We start from the raw sequence: 16,516 nt of genomic DNA on the forward strand, positions 1-16,516 counted from the left end.
ACCCAGAGAAACAAGCCCACATGCCTCCAACCCTGTGTCACTGTTTCCACACTGCTTCTCCCATGAGAGGGAGTGCCAGGAGGCTGACATACTCTAGGTCATTGCGAGAGGCAATGGAAACCCAACACACCAGGAAATCCCTTCGGTATGTGACAAAGCAAGACAGCCAGCTCTACACAATCAGGCTATCCCTGGTTTTGCTGTTAACTGTTGGGAGAAAGGAATCCTGCAAGGCTGTGGCTTTCACCTTTGGCAACAGCAAAACGCAGACATACCTGCTCACACAAGTTGATGGGGTTGCACTGGCTCACGCCATCCCCACTGTAACCAGGAAGACAGTTGCAGGCAACCTGGAGGGAGAACAGATGCTCAGTCTGAAACTTGGACCCAATAAAGAAAACACAGGATGGCTGAGCTGGATGGAAAGCATGTGGCATAGCACCCATCGCTCCACTCATAAATAGCGATGCTTATGTCAACAGCACATATTACCCGAGACTGCCTCTGGCCCACAGAAGGCATCAGCAGCCTTTTCATGCCCTTCCCAGGCAACTTTCCTATGTGGAAGGTAATAAAGCACAAAGGCAGCGCACTCCAATGGTAAAGATTGTCTCCAAGAGAATTACACAGCTGTGACAACTTCCATAATCATGTTGCCCTAACATCCATCTCACAAACTCACCTTCCTTGGGCCTGTTTTAATGCACTCTGCATTGGTGTGGCAGCCCCCGTTGCTTTCGAGACAGAGATCAATTTCTGCAGCAAAAAAATAAGGCCACATTATTGCTGAGGGCTGCTCAAGGCAGCTGGGAATTGGTGACCCAAAGTGGTATTGGGAAAGCAACAGGGAGGACATTCCCAGCTTGGGAAACGTTTTGGTGAAAAGGTGACTTGTGATAGCAAAGCAATAGGGTATAACTGCAGGTTCTACTCCTGCCACATGTGTGTGTCTGAGTCGTGATAAATCTGCCCACAGAAAATCCCACACCTGCCTGAGCGTGCTTTAAAGGATATGAGAGGACTGGACTCTCCCACAGCTCAATCTCCATCTTGGAACACCACTGTGGGATACTGCTCTCATCCTCTGCCTCTGGACCTCTCCATGACACGCACCAGGGCAAAAAACCTCTCAGAGCTCTTTTGGTTTGAGATCAAAACACTGGTCTGAGGCCATTCAGCAAGACAGGTGCCAAGGACAGCATGGGCTCTCTGCCCAGTTTTGGATGGCACTGTGCTGGGACAGTGATGACCACTGACCATGACTTGGGAGAATGCTGAGCCCTTACCTGCAGGTATGCATGTACACACATACATGTCTATGTGCATACACCTCAAAAAAGAGCAGAAAGACAGTTGAGTCAAGATCAGCCAGGAATTATTTGCTTTGAAATAATCACTGCATGAACAAAGTGAAAGGAGAATTGAATTATTCAACACTTCAACCTCAAATTTAAAGGCTTTTAGTCTGAAATTCCCCTTTGCACGCATGATGCCTCACCATGGCAATCACCAAAACATGCACTGAGCACTCACCCATGCAGAGCGTCCCGTCTCCAGCGTAGCCTTCCTTACAAACACAGGTTCTCTCTCCTGGGGACACTTTAGTACACACAGCGTGTATGGAGCAGCCACCATGATCAATAGTGCATGGATCTATTTCTGTGACCACAAACAAGAGAAGCAGAATCAGCTCAGAGCACCTAGGAAAGATAAACTGTGCCAGAATGATCATCCATCTCAACAAAAATCACATCTTATTAAAATCCCTTGGTTTCTCGATGAAACTGCAGGTCCTTTAAAGGCATGAGGCCTCATTCAGATCAGACAGAGGCCAGTCCAAAAATCATACTGAGCTTAAGTAACCCCCAAACTGGACTAAGAAGTCTTTCCATCACAGCATTTGCCCACTGAGGACTAACAGTTAGATGAGAAAAAAACTTTTCCTGCACCCCTCACTCATTTTCAAACAAGGGCAATACTGCAAAGAAACTGCGACATCTACTAGTGTTTTGACTGTTACAATATTATCACTCTGGGTGTTTTTTTCTTGTCTGTTTGCTTTTGACATTGATCAGGTTTGTATGTAGCTCTAAAACAGTATCCCAAAATCCTACCTCATTTTGGCACAACTGCTGCACTGCTTCTACCTGATTTTGGCATGGCCAGCAGACAGGAAGAGCACAAAACTCTAGGGAATTGAAGGATCCATATTTCAGGGATTCACAGGCAAAACTGTTGTATCTTTGGCACCATTGCTGTGATATCAGAACTAATACAACCCATTCACGTGCATCTCTCTTCACAAGCAATAAGAATTGCCCTGCTACACTTGCCTGCCTTTTTATCTCTCTCTTGCAGGCTCTAGCAACATCAAGAGCATCCCGTGTAAAGCTCTGGACTGGAAAACTTTTCTATCAAAGCATAGCAGAGTTCATGGTGGATGGCTATGAGAAGGATTTGAATGATCACAGAATCACAGAATGCTAGGGATTGGAAGGGACCTCGAAAGATCATCCAGTCCCATCTAGAATGATCTTTCCCTTGGCAACATCATGCCATTTATTTCACAAACAAAACCCTTATCTTTGCGAAGCTTCAACAGGTATTTGCAAGCCTTGACTGTTGCCCACACTTGCTGGACATACCTGTGCAATGGGTCCCATTCCCTGTGTATCCAGCAGAGCAGAAGCATGTAGGTGAGGAATCCGTGGAACTATTGAGGCAGCTGAAACCAGAAAGGGATAAACAATCACTGACAACACCTCCTGATTTGCTCAGCCAGCGGGAAACACTATACAAGTCTGGCATGTGCAAGCTAGAGATCACAATAACCACAGGAGGAACATGCCTGAAGGTGCTGTGTATTTCTTTACAGTACCAAATAACTCAAGTCATGCTGCCCAGGGAGCTGGTATCCAGGCACAGGCTTCACACCTTGCACAGTGCACCTTCACCACGCCCACGTGCTTCTGCACGACACAATGGAGATGGCTGGGTCCCGTTACCGCAAAATAGGAGATCAGATAATGGACAGAGAAGGCAGCAAGAGGGGGTCATCACAGCCCATCAGCCAATTTAATTGCTTGGCGGGGCAGGCAAGGCAGAAGGGGCTTGTAAATGGCTGATTCATTTGCTCCATGAATAAGACCAGACTTGGAGTACCTTGGAGTCTCGGCTTTCTCCCATCCACACATGCACAAGGAACTTGGAAAGAATTTATGCTCAGACAGACAAAATCCTTGGGGAAACTGGATGTGGCTTAGCACCAAAGAGAGTTCCCAGAATGGAACTGACACTTATGCATCTTTAATGAGTAAGCGCCAGCGCCTTCTCCCAGCCCTCTGCAAAGCCCTAAACACAAAATCACCGCTACGTAAAACACGTACAAACACATATGGCTTTTTCAGAACAACCCAGCCCCTTATCTGTGCTTACTTGGCCATTTGATGGCAAGTGTTATTGCATAAGTCAATCTTGATTCCTGCAAAAGAAAACACAAACGTGACGTGGCGTTTTCAATTTAGCACTTGCTGGGGCCATTTATCTCACGTAGGGTAAAGGACCCTCCAAACAGCCTGACTGCCACACGTGTGGTGCCTTGACTGATGATGGGACACACAAGCAGTTATGCTAACGCTCCTGTCCTACGTGGCAGCAGGAAAACCTCATGGGATTTATATTTTGGCACTGTGCAATGGAATGAATTTGATGTTCTCTGTCTGAGCTAACAGTTCAATTTGATCCTATCTGCACGGCCTCCACACTGATAGGAATGAAACAAGGACTTGTCGACACCTCATTAATCCAGACATACAGAGTCATTTGGCTTTGCCCTTTTCAAGGCAATAAGATGAAGATTTTTCATGCTTTACATTTACACTAGATAGGACAGCTCCACTCAATCTTCATTTCTAGATGTCTCCACAACATCTGACTTCACTACAAAATCAATCTTTGTGTGCGAACCTTTAAAATCCCAAAGTATTTAGGAGATGAGGTTCCTCTCCACCCCAGTAGTAATCACAATCGCAAATTCTGGGAACAACTATCTTCAACATATTACTTTGACACACAATGACAGATTTATTGAGGACTGCAGACCATCTGAGCTCACCTAGATCAAAGGATCTGTGAGCAGAAAAGGCAATCCAGCAGACACACTGGGGTGTTTTGGAGGCTTCAAATCAAGCCCTGCCACCTTCTTAGTTAAGTAACAGGAGTCATGGTCAACCCAATCTGGCTGGGAGCTTCCATTTCTCTCTCCAAGGGCAAGGGGTTGTTCTTGAGGTGCCTCAAATCTCAGTGGAGATGGAAGCAGCTTTTCTCTATATGCATTTCACCCAAATAACTTGAGGGCTCATGTGCTGTTGTGGAAATCACACTGCAAATGCAGGCTGTGTGCAGGAATGAGCTAGCATAGGCTGATAAGCTTTCAGACAGAATTGCTCTGGCAACTAAAGAGGATCATGCAGATTCCTCTTCCATAAAGGCAATATTACACCACAGACCCCTTCATACTCACGTACTTTCTTGGCAGGTAGGTCCCTTCCACCCTGGGAAACACTCGCAGCTCCCATCCCCTTGCAGCCCATCGTTACATATGCCGTTGTCGCAGGCACATTCTGCGGGGGAAATATAAACACTCGTCACTGTCAGAACAACCAGGTTTCACAAGCAGAGTCTTGCTGCCATTTTGCTGGCTGCTCTGTTCCCAATCCAACACATCAAACTGCCATAAAGAAAATGTCACAGGAGTTTCAGCTCTTGTTCCCTCGCTACCAGGCCAAAAAGCTCAGGAACAGACCACCCGCCTCTACTTTCTGTAGTTTGTGTGGCGGGAGGATGAGCAGTTTAGCACAGTCGGCTGTGCCTTGGTTTGAGGATGAAAAATGGGGCCACTCCTCTGGCTGACCACAACCACTCGCTGCCACTGTCCCTCTCTTGGTGGCCTGCCAGCTGATCACCTGTCTCAGAGGTCTTGGGACATTTCTTCCCTCCCACCACCTCTCCCGAGAGCTTAGACATGGTCACATTTCTCCCCTTGCAAGCAGAATTGTAGAGACAAGCTGCGATAGCCCCCAGCATCACCTGATTTGCAGTCAGCTCCATATCGGCCCACTTCACACATTTCACAGGCAGTGCCGTGGAAACCCTCCAGGCATCGGCACTCTCCGCTGCCCTCGATGCCGTCCTGGCATTCCCCGTTCCCAGAGCACCACTGGCCTGGCTTCCCTGGGCACATCTCACACATGTGGCCGTAGTAGCCTGGGCAACAGACAGACCTCTGGAGAACCAACAAGAACAAGGTGGGGTGAGCTGTCTTGTGCAGCACAGACAAGGTATAGCTTTATTGTGGAAGTTACTCTCTTCCTTTAACTATGAGATAGCCATAATGCCATAATTCCTGACAATGCATGAAAGGGACAGATGTGTACAGCTAGGACAGAGTGAACCCCCTAAAATGGGGTGCTCTATTGCCCAGAGCTTCACATAAAGGTCCACACTGCCCTTGAGTAACACTGGCCATTTGACAAGTAATGCAAATGTTCAGTCCTGTGCCCATCCAGCCTATCTCCTGTCGGTGTCTCTAGTATGTCCCATCAGTAAGATACTCTGTTGGGCAGAGAGAGGCTCTGCCAGAGGTGATTTGGTTCAGGAGTCTGATTTAACTGCTCTCACTTCTTTCTGCATCTACCTGCCAAGGGTGGAAACCGTGATGGGACCAAGTTGGACAGTACAGCTGAAGAGAAACATCTAACAAAGGCATGCAGAAGAGCCCAGTGGGGTAAAAGTGCTGACTGAAGCTCTGCATTTGAGTACTGTATATCCAACTCCCTTTCTCCCTTCTCCTCAATCTCCCATTCCCACTAAACTTTCCAGGGAGATGCTTCAATACCTATAAGAGCTCAAATTCACACAAGTCTTTCTTTTAAAGTTTCCGCTTCAGGTGTTTTCTCCCAGCCACACATTTTCACAAAACTGGTAGGGACCATAATAGCTGCAAGACCTTCTGCTCCTCCCTTTGGTTTGGTTCAAATCAGTCATCAGTTATTCAGGAAGGCACATGCACAAGCAAAATACCATCATTCATGCCTCATTTCCTTAGGAAACCAGACTACAAACATTCAAATCCTTCTCTTCCTCTGGAGGACAAAACCCAAAGCAACAATACCAAAGCAGCAGACCACAATCCATCCCTGTGCAGATATTTCCGTAGGTTGGTTTTTTCTCTAGTGCCCTCTATCTCCAGGATGGAGAGCTGCTCCCAGACAAGCCCAGTCTCAGCTACACAATGGCACAAATGCAGCCAGGACTTCAGCACAGGCTGTATTTCCATGGCTGTATTTCTAATACCCACTTCTCTTTTGTAAAAATTAATCTGAGGCAAATGCTTTTCTTACCAGAGAAACTTTTGCACAGGTGAAATGGCAGCCAAGGATTCCTGTATCCCCAGAGCGTAACTCACAGCGAGCCAGATTCTTGCTTCCTGGCGATTCCTGCAGATAGAATTAACAGAGATACAGACAGAAGATATTACAATATTTAGACAAACATTATACATATCAGTGCCTATGTCAGTGTTCTTGCCTGACACTCTGCAGGAACAGCCCTCAAAATTTGGACTATCTAGAGCCGAGACCAGTGAGGCATCTCTAGATGTCAGGTCACCAAACAGTCTCTATTTTGTTACCTGCCAAATCCATGGCATACATGTCAGTACGAATACTCAGAAAAAGTAATTGGAAAATTTTTGTCATAAAGTAATGAAACGTAAGAAGCCAAATGTGGCTGCTAGGCAACTCAGAGCCAGCATGGGTATAAAATGTTTAGTTGTTTTCCTGTCTGGAAATGTTTGTCACTCACTCACAACCAAGCTGCAGGCACAACTAGTCCATCTGTGTGAACAAATCAATGATCTGGGCTGGGAAATTGCTATTGGCACCCCTAAACTGGCTTTTCTTGATGATAATGTCAAAAAAGATGAAAAAAGACATCTCTTCTTCCCCGTGAAGTGCAAAAACTCCCCACACTGCATGCTCTGAAGGGCTCCTGGAATTCAGGCAAAGTCTGGTGCTAGCTCTGTAAGGAGCCTCATGGTTTATGTTTGTGTTTCTCCTGTGTAAGTTTCCCTGGTTTTCTGCTTTCTCTTACAAACCTTGCTAATGAATGAGCCACAGAGGATTCAATGGCACATTTTTTCAGGTATCTATAGAGTAATAAAAGGACATCAAAGCACTATCTGCAAACAGTCTGTGAGATGTCACATGAATCAAAGACTCACCACAAGAACTGATCCAGGAGGACACTTGATCCCCTTCTCACACTTGCCGCATCTTGACTAGGGCACAGAGAACAGGACAAGTCACATGTGTGCCCTCTACCCACGTCACACCAAGACACTAATCTTGAATTACAAATGGTGCTGTACAGGCTGCTGGTTGGGACAAAGACAAAGATGTATTTATCTCTGTGGCTTAAAACACCAAAAAAAGAAAAATCATGATGCAGGACCCTGGCTGCCACCAAAGGCTTCACACAAGGTCTTATTCCTGCACTCCAGTGGTGTACACAAGGTCTTATTTCTGCACTCCAGAGACTGTACCACAAATCAAACCAAAGGAGATCACATGCTGCACCTTTCCTAAGTCTCTGAGCTGGGCCTGCAGTATCTTCACATAAGGCTGCAAACACTTTTTTTCTGATCTGTAACAAGGCAGGCGTACCTCAGTCTGACCCTGCACTCTTCAGATGGCCAAGAGCCACAAGATCCATGCAGGCTGGACTTTGGTCATGACTCCCAGGCAGACCACAACATTTCCTAGGGAAGCTTGTGGTAATGCCATGCAAGAATTGGGCTGGATTCTCCTTCCACAGCTGAGTATCTGGGAGTCGCTGCACCAGCCTGCCCCATGGTTGGCACTCTGAGAGAACCCCAGCAAGTGCATTGAATGTGATCTGCACAAGAACTGCAGATCTGCTGCATTAGGAGTACAGAGTCTGAGGCTAGGAGGTGCCAAGTCTTTGTGATGCCTCAGCTTCACATGAGACTCATCTAAGGTCAGACCACAAGCTACTGTCTCATCCACGTAGAAAAGGCAAGGCAGGTTGTCTGTGCTGTTCATCAGTTTGGTTCAGCAAGTGGAGAAACCCTGTGAAATGATGGTCAGCTCCTTGATAACTATCAGTACCTTTTGTATGGTGGTGGTATTGGCAGTGCAGCGATTCTTCTGTATCTGGAGGACCTGTGAAACCCCAATCAGCATGCCATTCTTCGTCTCAAGAAATTTTCCATCCAAAGGAATGTTATTGACAAACTTCTGCAAAGGAGAAGAAAAGGAAAAAAGAGGGCCACAAGGATGATCAGAGGGCTGGAGCACCTCTCCTATGAGGACAGGCTGAGAGAGTTGGGGCTGTTCAGCCTGGAGAAGAGAAGGCTTCGAGGAGACCTTATAGTGGCCTTCCAGTACCTGAAGGGGCCACAGGAAAGCTGGGGAGGAACTTTTTACAAAGGCAGGTAGTGACAGGGCGATGGTTAATGGCTTCAAACCAGAAGAGCATAGGTTTAGATTAGATATTAGGAAGAAATTCTTTGCTGTGAGGGTGGTCAGACACTGGCCCAGGTTGCCCAGAGAAGTTGTGGATTCCCCCTCCCTGGAAGTGTTCAAGGCCAGGCTGGATGAGGCTTTGAGCAACCTGGTCTACTGGAAGGTGTCCCTGCTGATGGCAGAGGGGTTGGAACTGGATGAGCTTTAAGGTCCCTTCCAACCCAAGCCATTCTATGATTCTATGAGTGAGATGACAACCTTCAACTCCTTGTGTATGGATTGCTGTCTGACAGTCACAGTAGGTAAACTTGTAAGAGCGTACGAAACAGAAAGGGGTGTATCCAGCCACCAGCCTTAGAAAGTGACAGGTCAAGCCAGATCCTCAAATGGCAGAACAATCTTCCCTCCTTACCTGAGTGCTGTTTTGATAAAACATTAGCCAGTAGGAGAGCCCTAACATGCTGTTCTTATGAATTCCACTTCTTAAGTCTGTAGGCAGGAGCTTCTCTCCCAGTACAATGTGATACTGCACTGTCTCGTTGTCCTAAATCCACAAAAAACCCCAAATGTTAGAACTCTTTTGACTTCCTAGACTACAATTCAGTGAGAAATATGGCATAAGAAGAGTTCCCAAGCATCTGTAATGGCTAATTAAGCCCTCAGAGCCCAGTAACTCCCTATCACAGATGACTGGTCACACCTGATGTCTGTTACTGGATGAAGCCATAAATGTTTTTTGGAACCTTTCAAAAGGTTTAAAATTGCCACAGATATGCCACAGCCAGCCAGGAAGGGGAACATGTTGTGCCATCTATCCATACATAAATCTACTCATAAATTTGCATTTGGAGTCCAAATATTCTTTTCAGATCCCATTGTAACACTCCAGGACACCTTCTCATTTCTCTCTGCCACATTTCTCACCGCTTGTAGTATCAGACACGCTTCTCTTCTCCAAGCTCAAATCCACTGAACTCAAGTTTATGATCTGACAGTGTACGTGTCTCTGCACTTACTGCAATACATATTCAAACTGTAAGCAAGCAGTGAGCTTACCAGCTGTGTCACATTGGCAGCATGGCAGTACTCCTCAATGGAATTATTTCCAGGAACAAATACTGTATATTTTTCAGAGGACTCGATTTTCCCAATGAGCTGGTATTGCTAAAAAATTTCCAAACAGTAACGTTAACAATTACACTCGTACTCACTAAAAACCAAACCACACATGAAATTAATTACAAAGGCAAGAGCGCTGGAGGAAATGCTTGAAAACAGGTTATACAACTCTGACTCAGTCACACACGTCTAATTGCTTGCCCCTCCTCCTGGACTGACATATGTGCAGCTTCTTGATTATGAACAAACCTTCCTTTTCCTCTAGGTTTCTCTGCCCTGTACAAGCATGGGAACACCTGTGGTAGCCAGGCCATCTTCCACTGTAACAACATGCCAATGATACAGAGATCTAACTGTAAGTATCTTTGGCTGCTCTCTAGCTCTCCTAGAAGATCCCTCAGGAATGGTAGGAAACAGGGGGTGTCCCTTTTCTCGCTAGGCAGTCCCAATTTTGGACCACTAGTACAGGGTAAGGTGGCCATTTGCTCAAAAGACAGTTGTGACAACCACAACAGTGCTCACCTCAATTGCTTACCTGTAGCAACTCCTTGAATGTGCTGAATGAAGCAACTGTCTCCAGCTGTTTCTGCAAACCTGGAGGACTTGGTGGGATATCTCCTAAAGGCGGCAACAAAACCTGTGGAAAAGTGAGTTCATAAACAAGCCTCAGCAAAGGAATCTGGGGGAAATCACACTAGACTCCTGCCCTGCTTGCAAGAAAGGCAATTAGCAAAGGCCTCATTTTACACAATTCTGCAATAGCTTTAACTCTTCTTCTGTCAGCCAAGAGAAGAGGAACTCCCCTCCCGCTTATCCCGGAGACAAATATTTTAAACACTGCAGCACAGGAAACATCTGTCAGGAACTTGTGACAACCAAATATATTTTTGTCATTATATCCCTTCCTAACTGTCCAGACATGCATTCCTCCTTGGCCCCATCACAGATGCTGCAACACAAACCTGCTGCTACGTTGGCAGCATTTCCCAGTATCGCATGTATCCACGTACCTTACCAAGGACATGAATAACGCCGTTGCTGGCAGGGATGTCGCTGACGACTATACTCACATTCTGGATGGTTAATACCTACAAAAGTATCAGAGGGAGAAGCAAAAGGATTAGAAATTGCCAAGCAAGTTCAAAACAAATATATTGTTTGTTCAAGTTTGCACATGATTGATCTGGGTTTGAGGGCATCAGTGTCCCATCCAGGCTCCCCACTGGATACAGCAGCTCTTAAGCAGTTTAATTCGATAGTGGTACATGCACATGATGTAAGAAACCCTTACGCCGCTGCTGGTGTTTATCTGCCATCTGGTCTGTGGGTTGAGGGTGGGTAATTCTGGCCTGTCGTACTTTTTGAGCCTTTCACCAGTGAAGACACCTTCAAGAAAGTGGGCCCTGAGAGGAACAAAGGCAGGTAAAGAAAAAAATAGGGCACTATTTGTAATAAGAGGGAGATAAGACCATACAACCCAACGTTCATGTCTCTCACATGAACTAGTTAGTCATGTGATGGCAGGAATTACTTGTCCTGATACCATCTGCATCTACATGACAGCGAAAATCTCTCTCTGCAAATACATGAAAAATAAACCCACTTTCCCTTGCCTGTGGTCTGTTATGTTTTAAATGGCTACTAAATTCTTTGCCTGCTAGATATTTAACCTTGCTTCTGTATTTATCTCAAGCAAACTCTTTATTGGTCTTGTACAAGCAGAAATCCAGTTCGCAGCTTTGTTACTGTTGTTTGGCATAGTAAAGCAAAGACAAGAGTCTCCTTGTACCTGACTAAAAATGGCAGCATGTAGGGAGTCAACCAGAAATCTTTCTCAGTCTCACTCAAGTTTTTGATAGCTGCCTCCGATGGCACCAGGACAGTGACATTGGTTCCTGCTGGGATGCTGAAGAGAGATTTCTGTTGTCCAAAGCACAAAAATGAACAAATAAGACATGCCACTGCCACATCTATACCACAAAATATAACCAACAGCCATCCCGCTCTTGCATTCACATGAAAAAGATGTGTAGAAAGACAGCATGTGCCCAGCAGCACATCAGGCTCTCCTGGGCATGGCAGGTAAGTGCTGTTTGCAATCAATGAATGCCACATGTGGTTTAGCCAAAACACCTGCTTGCCAAGGGAAAACCTGCTGCTTTAAGCCCTACTCTCACACTTCAATTAATCTTCAAACCCATTCAATCATACCCATAAATCCTTTCTGAACCCTCAACATCAGTTTTGTGGGAGGCACCAAGATTATTCCTGGCAAAAGCAATCTATGCAGCAGGACAGGTGAGCTAAAGCTCAGTTAGATGTTGTACATTACAGCATGCTTTATCAGACTCGCTACAGTCTCTGGAGTGTCTCAGTTATTTCCATACCAGAGACAGGGAAGGAGTAACAACAAAAGGAACAAATGTACAGTCCAACTTCTCAACACATGTTCTTCTGAAAAATAATTATAATGCTACCCCTTTTTCTTTCCCTTCTGTGGTATTTTATGATGGCCAGGAGTTACAGATAATACAACCATGAAAATTAAGTTAACACAGCCCCAGCTTCCTCTTGTGCTAGAAACACAGCCCACAAAACACACTCATGACCCTCATTCTATCACAAACTCCAGAGCTTTTCTACGTGCCCCCTTTGTAAAAATTTCTCCTTTGCTGTTCTGTTTTTCTCTAATGACAAAGATAAACTGAGTTGCTCTTCCTCTAACAGCAGCGTTTACAGAGACTTGGCTTCTACAGAACTTACCCATGTGGGCATCCCATGGCTCTTCTTACCTTAAGCCAGTCGTAGAAGCCTGCGAAGTGGGAATTCCTGGCCAGCTCCTACCAAATAGAAACAACAGGAAGGTTACTCCTGCTGAGCACGGGGGTTGCAAGGCTGGGGACCCAGGGTGGGGGAAAGAAGGCTTTTGCAGTATCACATCTGGCATTAATGACTTGGACATTGCTCTCACTTTACAACCATTACAGGCAGCACGTGTGAGGGATGGGCACTCCTAAAACCAAACTTCAGCCATTAAAAAATATATATATTCCCAAATAAACAAACTATTTTCATTTCATTTGCAATTGCTCATGTTCACCAGGGACAGGGATTAAATCCACAATGGCATTTGATATTTCTAATGACAGAAAATGGACCTAGCAGCTCTGACCTGAAAAACTTTCTGAACAACTAAGAAAAGATGACTTACTGGACTGCACAGACAGGGGTGAAGCAACTTAGAAATTATTGCCAATGGTTTATTGGCAATAATTGGCCTTGGCATCAGTTTTGTCCCTGTGGCCTTGGAACACACTTATGCTGTCAGGATGGTGCTGGGAGAAGGAATCAACTCAACTAACAGAAAAGGAAAGTGAGAGCAGAGCCATTTCTCTCCAATCTCAAGAAGACCTCAGACATTTGCTTTTTACTCACTTGCAGAACGTCCCCGTAGCACGTCATGCCATCCCCCATGTAGCCTTCAGGGCAAGCGCAGGATCTCTCTCCTCCACCAAGGGGTACACACATAGCCTGCAAATACAGGAAAGGAGAAGTTAGAGAGCAAACACAGGTTATGCAGTGTTACACCTATCTAGGAATTGAATTCTGGCCTTCCATGGCCTGGGCTAGAGAAGCGCACACAAGCACCTTCCTCCTGTTGCCTTTACGGTGGCACTGAATTTATACCTCATGCAGCTAAGCCTAGGCGATAGCTTTGGTTGTGTGAACTCACAAAAATCAGAGCATCCACTTTTATAACATCTCAGTGGCATGCCAGTAAGATGACATAACATAAAACCTTGCAATTCTCTTGATGCCATGGCTGAAAAACCTCTGTGAGGGAGCAGAGGAACCTCCACTACAAGGCCAGCCTTGGGACAGCACTTCAGCTACTCACCAAGTCATGGCAGCCACCGTTGTCCATGAGGCATGGGTTGATTGCATCACAGTTGTGGCCATCACCAGCATAACCCCTCTTGCAGACACACTTGCTCTGCAAGAAAGAGACTTTTCAATTTTTTAGACCAATCAGAGCATCCTCATTTGCCACCCAAAACAGGATCTCTTGCACTGCTTGGCTGTGGGAAGGTCACTTGAAGAGGATGGTTTCCATCTTTATTTTCAGCTTTTCAGGGAATGACACAGACTTAGTGAATGGCAGAAAGAGTAGAAGGGTTTATTTCAAACCTTCCTGCTTTCAAGATAGCTAGGAGAGTACTTGCACATCTCACCTCACTAAAGTCTGCTAAAGATTTGTCACCTTTTTTCAGCATGTTATCCAGTGTTCCCCTGGGTGAGTGGGGAGAAGCATTCTGAGAAGCAGCACTCTGAGAAGCCACTTCTGTGCGCCTTCTTCCTATCTCAAGATGCCCAGCTGCTGATCCAGCTCCCTCCATGGACTATCTCAACAGCTGCACATGCTTTTTTGTATATTTTAGCATTGCCCAGTGACAATGCTGTGATCTGGGAAGAAGAGGGACACAGCAACTGATGCCTTATACTGATCTGTATTATAGACTGTAGTCTCTTCCCTTGGCTGCATGGAAGTCTCGGAGCAGAGCAGCAGCCTCAAACACATCAGTGCATCTCAGCTCATGCAAGCACACGGTGTGGTTCTAGCTGGAGCTGGTGATTCTGGCAGCAGACAAGCAGGCTTTGCTGCTGACAAGCCCAATTTCTACCTCTGGCGAGCCCAGGCCATCCCAGAGAGCAGCTTAGGAAACGTTAACTCCACCATCAGACTGCTTAGCATTGATCATACCTGGCCAGGGCCGATATAAACGCAGTCGGCGTTGATGTGACAGTTCCCTCTGCTCTCCAGCATGCAGTTGTCTATAGCCACACAGGCCTTCCCGTCCCCGGTCCAGCCCACGTTGCACTGGCAGGTGGCAGTGCCGGGACCTGTACTGGTGCACAGAGCCTCCAGGAGAAAGAAGGGAAAAAGAATTACACCCAGCAGAAGAAGGGAGAGATTGCAGTGCAAATACAGCAACAAATCTCCTTCATCAGACTGTGAAGAGTTTCTGAATGACCAGTTCTGATTCCAGCACTGAGGGTGAGGGGTTGGAAGCATCTTACCCAGAAAAGTCCTAGACAACTTCTTAATAAACTGACTCTGCAAACATTTAGTGTTTTCAGAGAGGTAGACACTTGTGTCTAGGGTGGTTCAGAACCCCCAGATTATTCCCTACCATCCTGTAAAGCTCTTTCATTACAGAAGAAATATTCCCTGAAGAGGAGGAGTACAATCACAATCTCCTGCCTGGACATGAGGGATGGAATCAATGATGGAGGCCAGATCTCTCTCAGGAAAGACCTACTTTGCACCCAGTGCCATCCTATTTCCTTCTACACGGCCCAATGTGTTCCTCTTTCTGAGGGGTCTAAATTATGACAAGGTCTGGCTATTTGGCAGTCATTTCCATCAAAAAGAACCATAGTTCTTCTCTAAGTAATGTAGTATTGAAAGGTAATAATGTAGTGTTGATGGTTCCTAGAAATATGAGTTGGAGCTCACGGCTAAGCTGCAGCCTGAACACAGCAATAGAGAAACTAACACACATTAGAAGAGATTGAGGGGAAAATCAATACAAACCAAAAATTATCCGTACAGCTAATCTCTGCAACTGTCAAAATATATGGGGCAAACCAGCCAAACTCTCCTTGCAGAGTCATATTTTGGCACCAACACAAATGATTGACATTCTTACAATGACTGTGTCAAGGTACCTGTTATTCCACCTTATCTTACAGACAGGGAAAGTTAGGACACAAAACGAGTAACAGTCCCCAGAGCCCCGGGTCTCTGCTCTGATGGGATAGGAACTGCTCCTCAACAGTCTGACCCCACTTACATTCTGTGAACAGCCTCCTCGTTCTGGCTGCCTGCACAGGTCAATGGGCTGGCAGGAAAACCCGTCACCTTCGTATCCATCCGTGCAGATGCACCTTAAAAGTATAAGCACAAAAGGGACACAGATAGAGCAGCCCCTTCTGAGAGCCAGCAGAGAGCAAAAAGGCAGCTTGAGCCTCTCAAGCAAGCAAGAACCTGACTGATTTCCAGCAGGTTGCCTGTGTTACTCAAATAATCCTGAGCACCAAGTACACAGACACAGATACACAATTAGAGGGCAGGCAGCCTTGCAGCCACTGTGTGCCTGTACAACGACGATGTGCCCACACGAATGTATATGCCAGAAAGACTGACCTTGCTGTGTCATTGAGGCTGCAGACAGCGTTCTGGTGGCAGTACTGGGACAGCCCGCTTGGGCCACAGTTGTTGGACATCTTGTCACAGAATTTCCCAGTATAGCCTTCCTTACAGGACCAGGACTGACACACACCACTGCTGCCAGGCCTGTTGTCACAGACACCATGGACACAGCCACAATCTGTCAAGTACATGGAGTAAGATCAGTAACTACAAAAAGCCCAGAATCCACCCCAGTGATGGCATTTTGTAGATTCCCAACTTTCTTTCACAACCTCGTATGACACGAAATGATCATCCCATTTGTTCTTGACAGAGATGTCTGCTGAGAGACATCCATCATAACCCAAAACCTGGCCAGGGAACAGATCCTGTGACTGCCTGGATCTGTGTTTTTTATAGGCTGTAAGGACAGGCTCAAAGTTAGGCTATCAAGCTCAAGGTCCTTGTCATCTGTCTTTTCTTTCCTAGCAGGAGAGATCTAAATCAAAGTCCCACACTTAAATTCAGCTGATGTTTCCAAGACCCCCATCACCACTGTCGTATCAGCCATGTTTTCTCCACTGTTGTTTGAAGGGACACCCACAATAACATTCCTGTCACTTCTTTTGTGATGCTGGTCTTGCCAGAAGAGAATCCA

The 16,516-nt window shown here is 46.0% G+C and overlaps 1 protein-coding gene across 1 annotated transcript in view; it reads right to left on the bottom strand.

Moving 5' to 3' along the window:
* STAB1 (stabilin 1) overlaps positions 1–16,516 on the bottom strand; it is a gene marked incomplete at its 3' end in the record, with an annotated part of 53,489 nt that overhangs the window by 13,173 nt on the left and 23,800 nt on the right. Inside the window, exons 23-44 of the mRNA XM_029086345.1 lie at positions 15,874–16,057; positions 15,521–15,614; positions 14,428–14,586; positions 13,564–13,659; positions 13,101–13,196; positions 12,458–12,505; positions 11,455–11,585; positions 10,957–11,068; positions 10,676–10,753; positions 10,201–10,302; positions 9,603–9,710; positions 8,959–9,090; positions 8,190–8,318; positions 7,283–7,339; positions 6,402–6,497; positions 5,089–5,284; positions 4,527–4,622; positions 3,436–3,481; positions 2,646–2,725; positions 1,534–1,659; positions 683–756; positions 276–350 (exon numbers count right to left, since the gene is read on the bottom strand). Of these exons, the coding sequence (XP_028942178.1) occupies positions 276–350; positions 683–756; positions 1,534–1,659; positions 2,646–2,725; positions 3,436–3,481; positions 4,527–4,622; positions 5,089–5,284; positions 6,402–6,497; positions 7,283–7,339; positions 8,190–8,318; positions 8,959–9,090; positions 9,603–9,710; positions 10,201–10,302; positions 10,676–10,753; positions 10,957–11,068; positions 11,455–11,585; positions 12,458–12,505; positions 13,101–13,196; positions 13,564–13,659; positions 14,428–14,586; positions 15,521–15,614; positions 15,874–16,057 (2,315 nt within the window). The remainder of the gene's footprint in view (positions 1–275; positions 351–682; positions 757–1,533; positions 1,660–2,645; positions 2,726–3,435; positions 3,482–4,526; positions 4,623–5,088; positions 5,285–6,401; positions 6,498–7,282; positions 7,340–8,189; positions 8,319–8,958; positions 9,091–9,602; positions 9,711–10,200; positions 10,303–10,675; positions 10,754–10,956; positions 11,069–11,454; positions 11,586–12,457; positions 12,506–13,100; positions 13,197–13,563; positions 13,660–14,427; positions 14,587–15,520; positions 15,615–15,873; positions 16,058–16,516) is intronic.

Source organism: Antrostomus carolinensis, unplaced genomic scaffold, assembly GCF_000700745.2.
Source record: "Antrostomus carolinensis isolate BGI_N321 unplaced genomic scaffold, ASM70074v2 scaffold10998, whole genome shotgun sequence".
Lineage (NCBI taxonomy): Eukaryota > Metazoa > Chordata > Aves > Caprimulgiformes > Caprimulgidae > Antrostomus > Antrostomus carolinensis.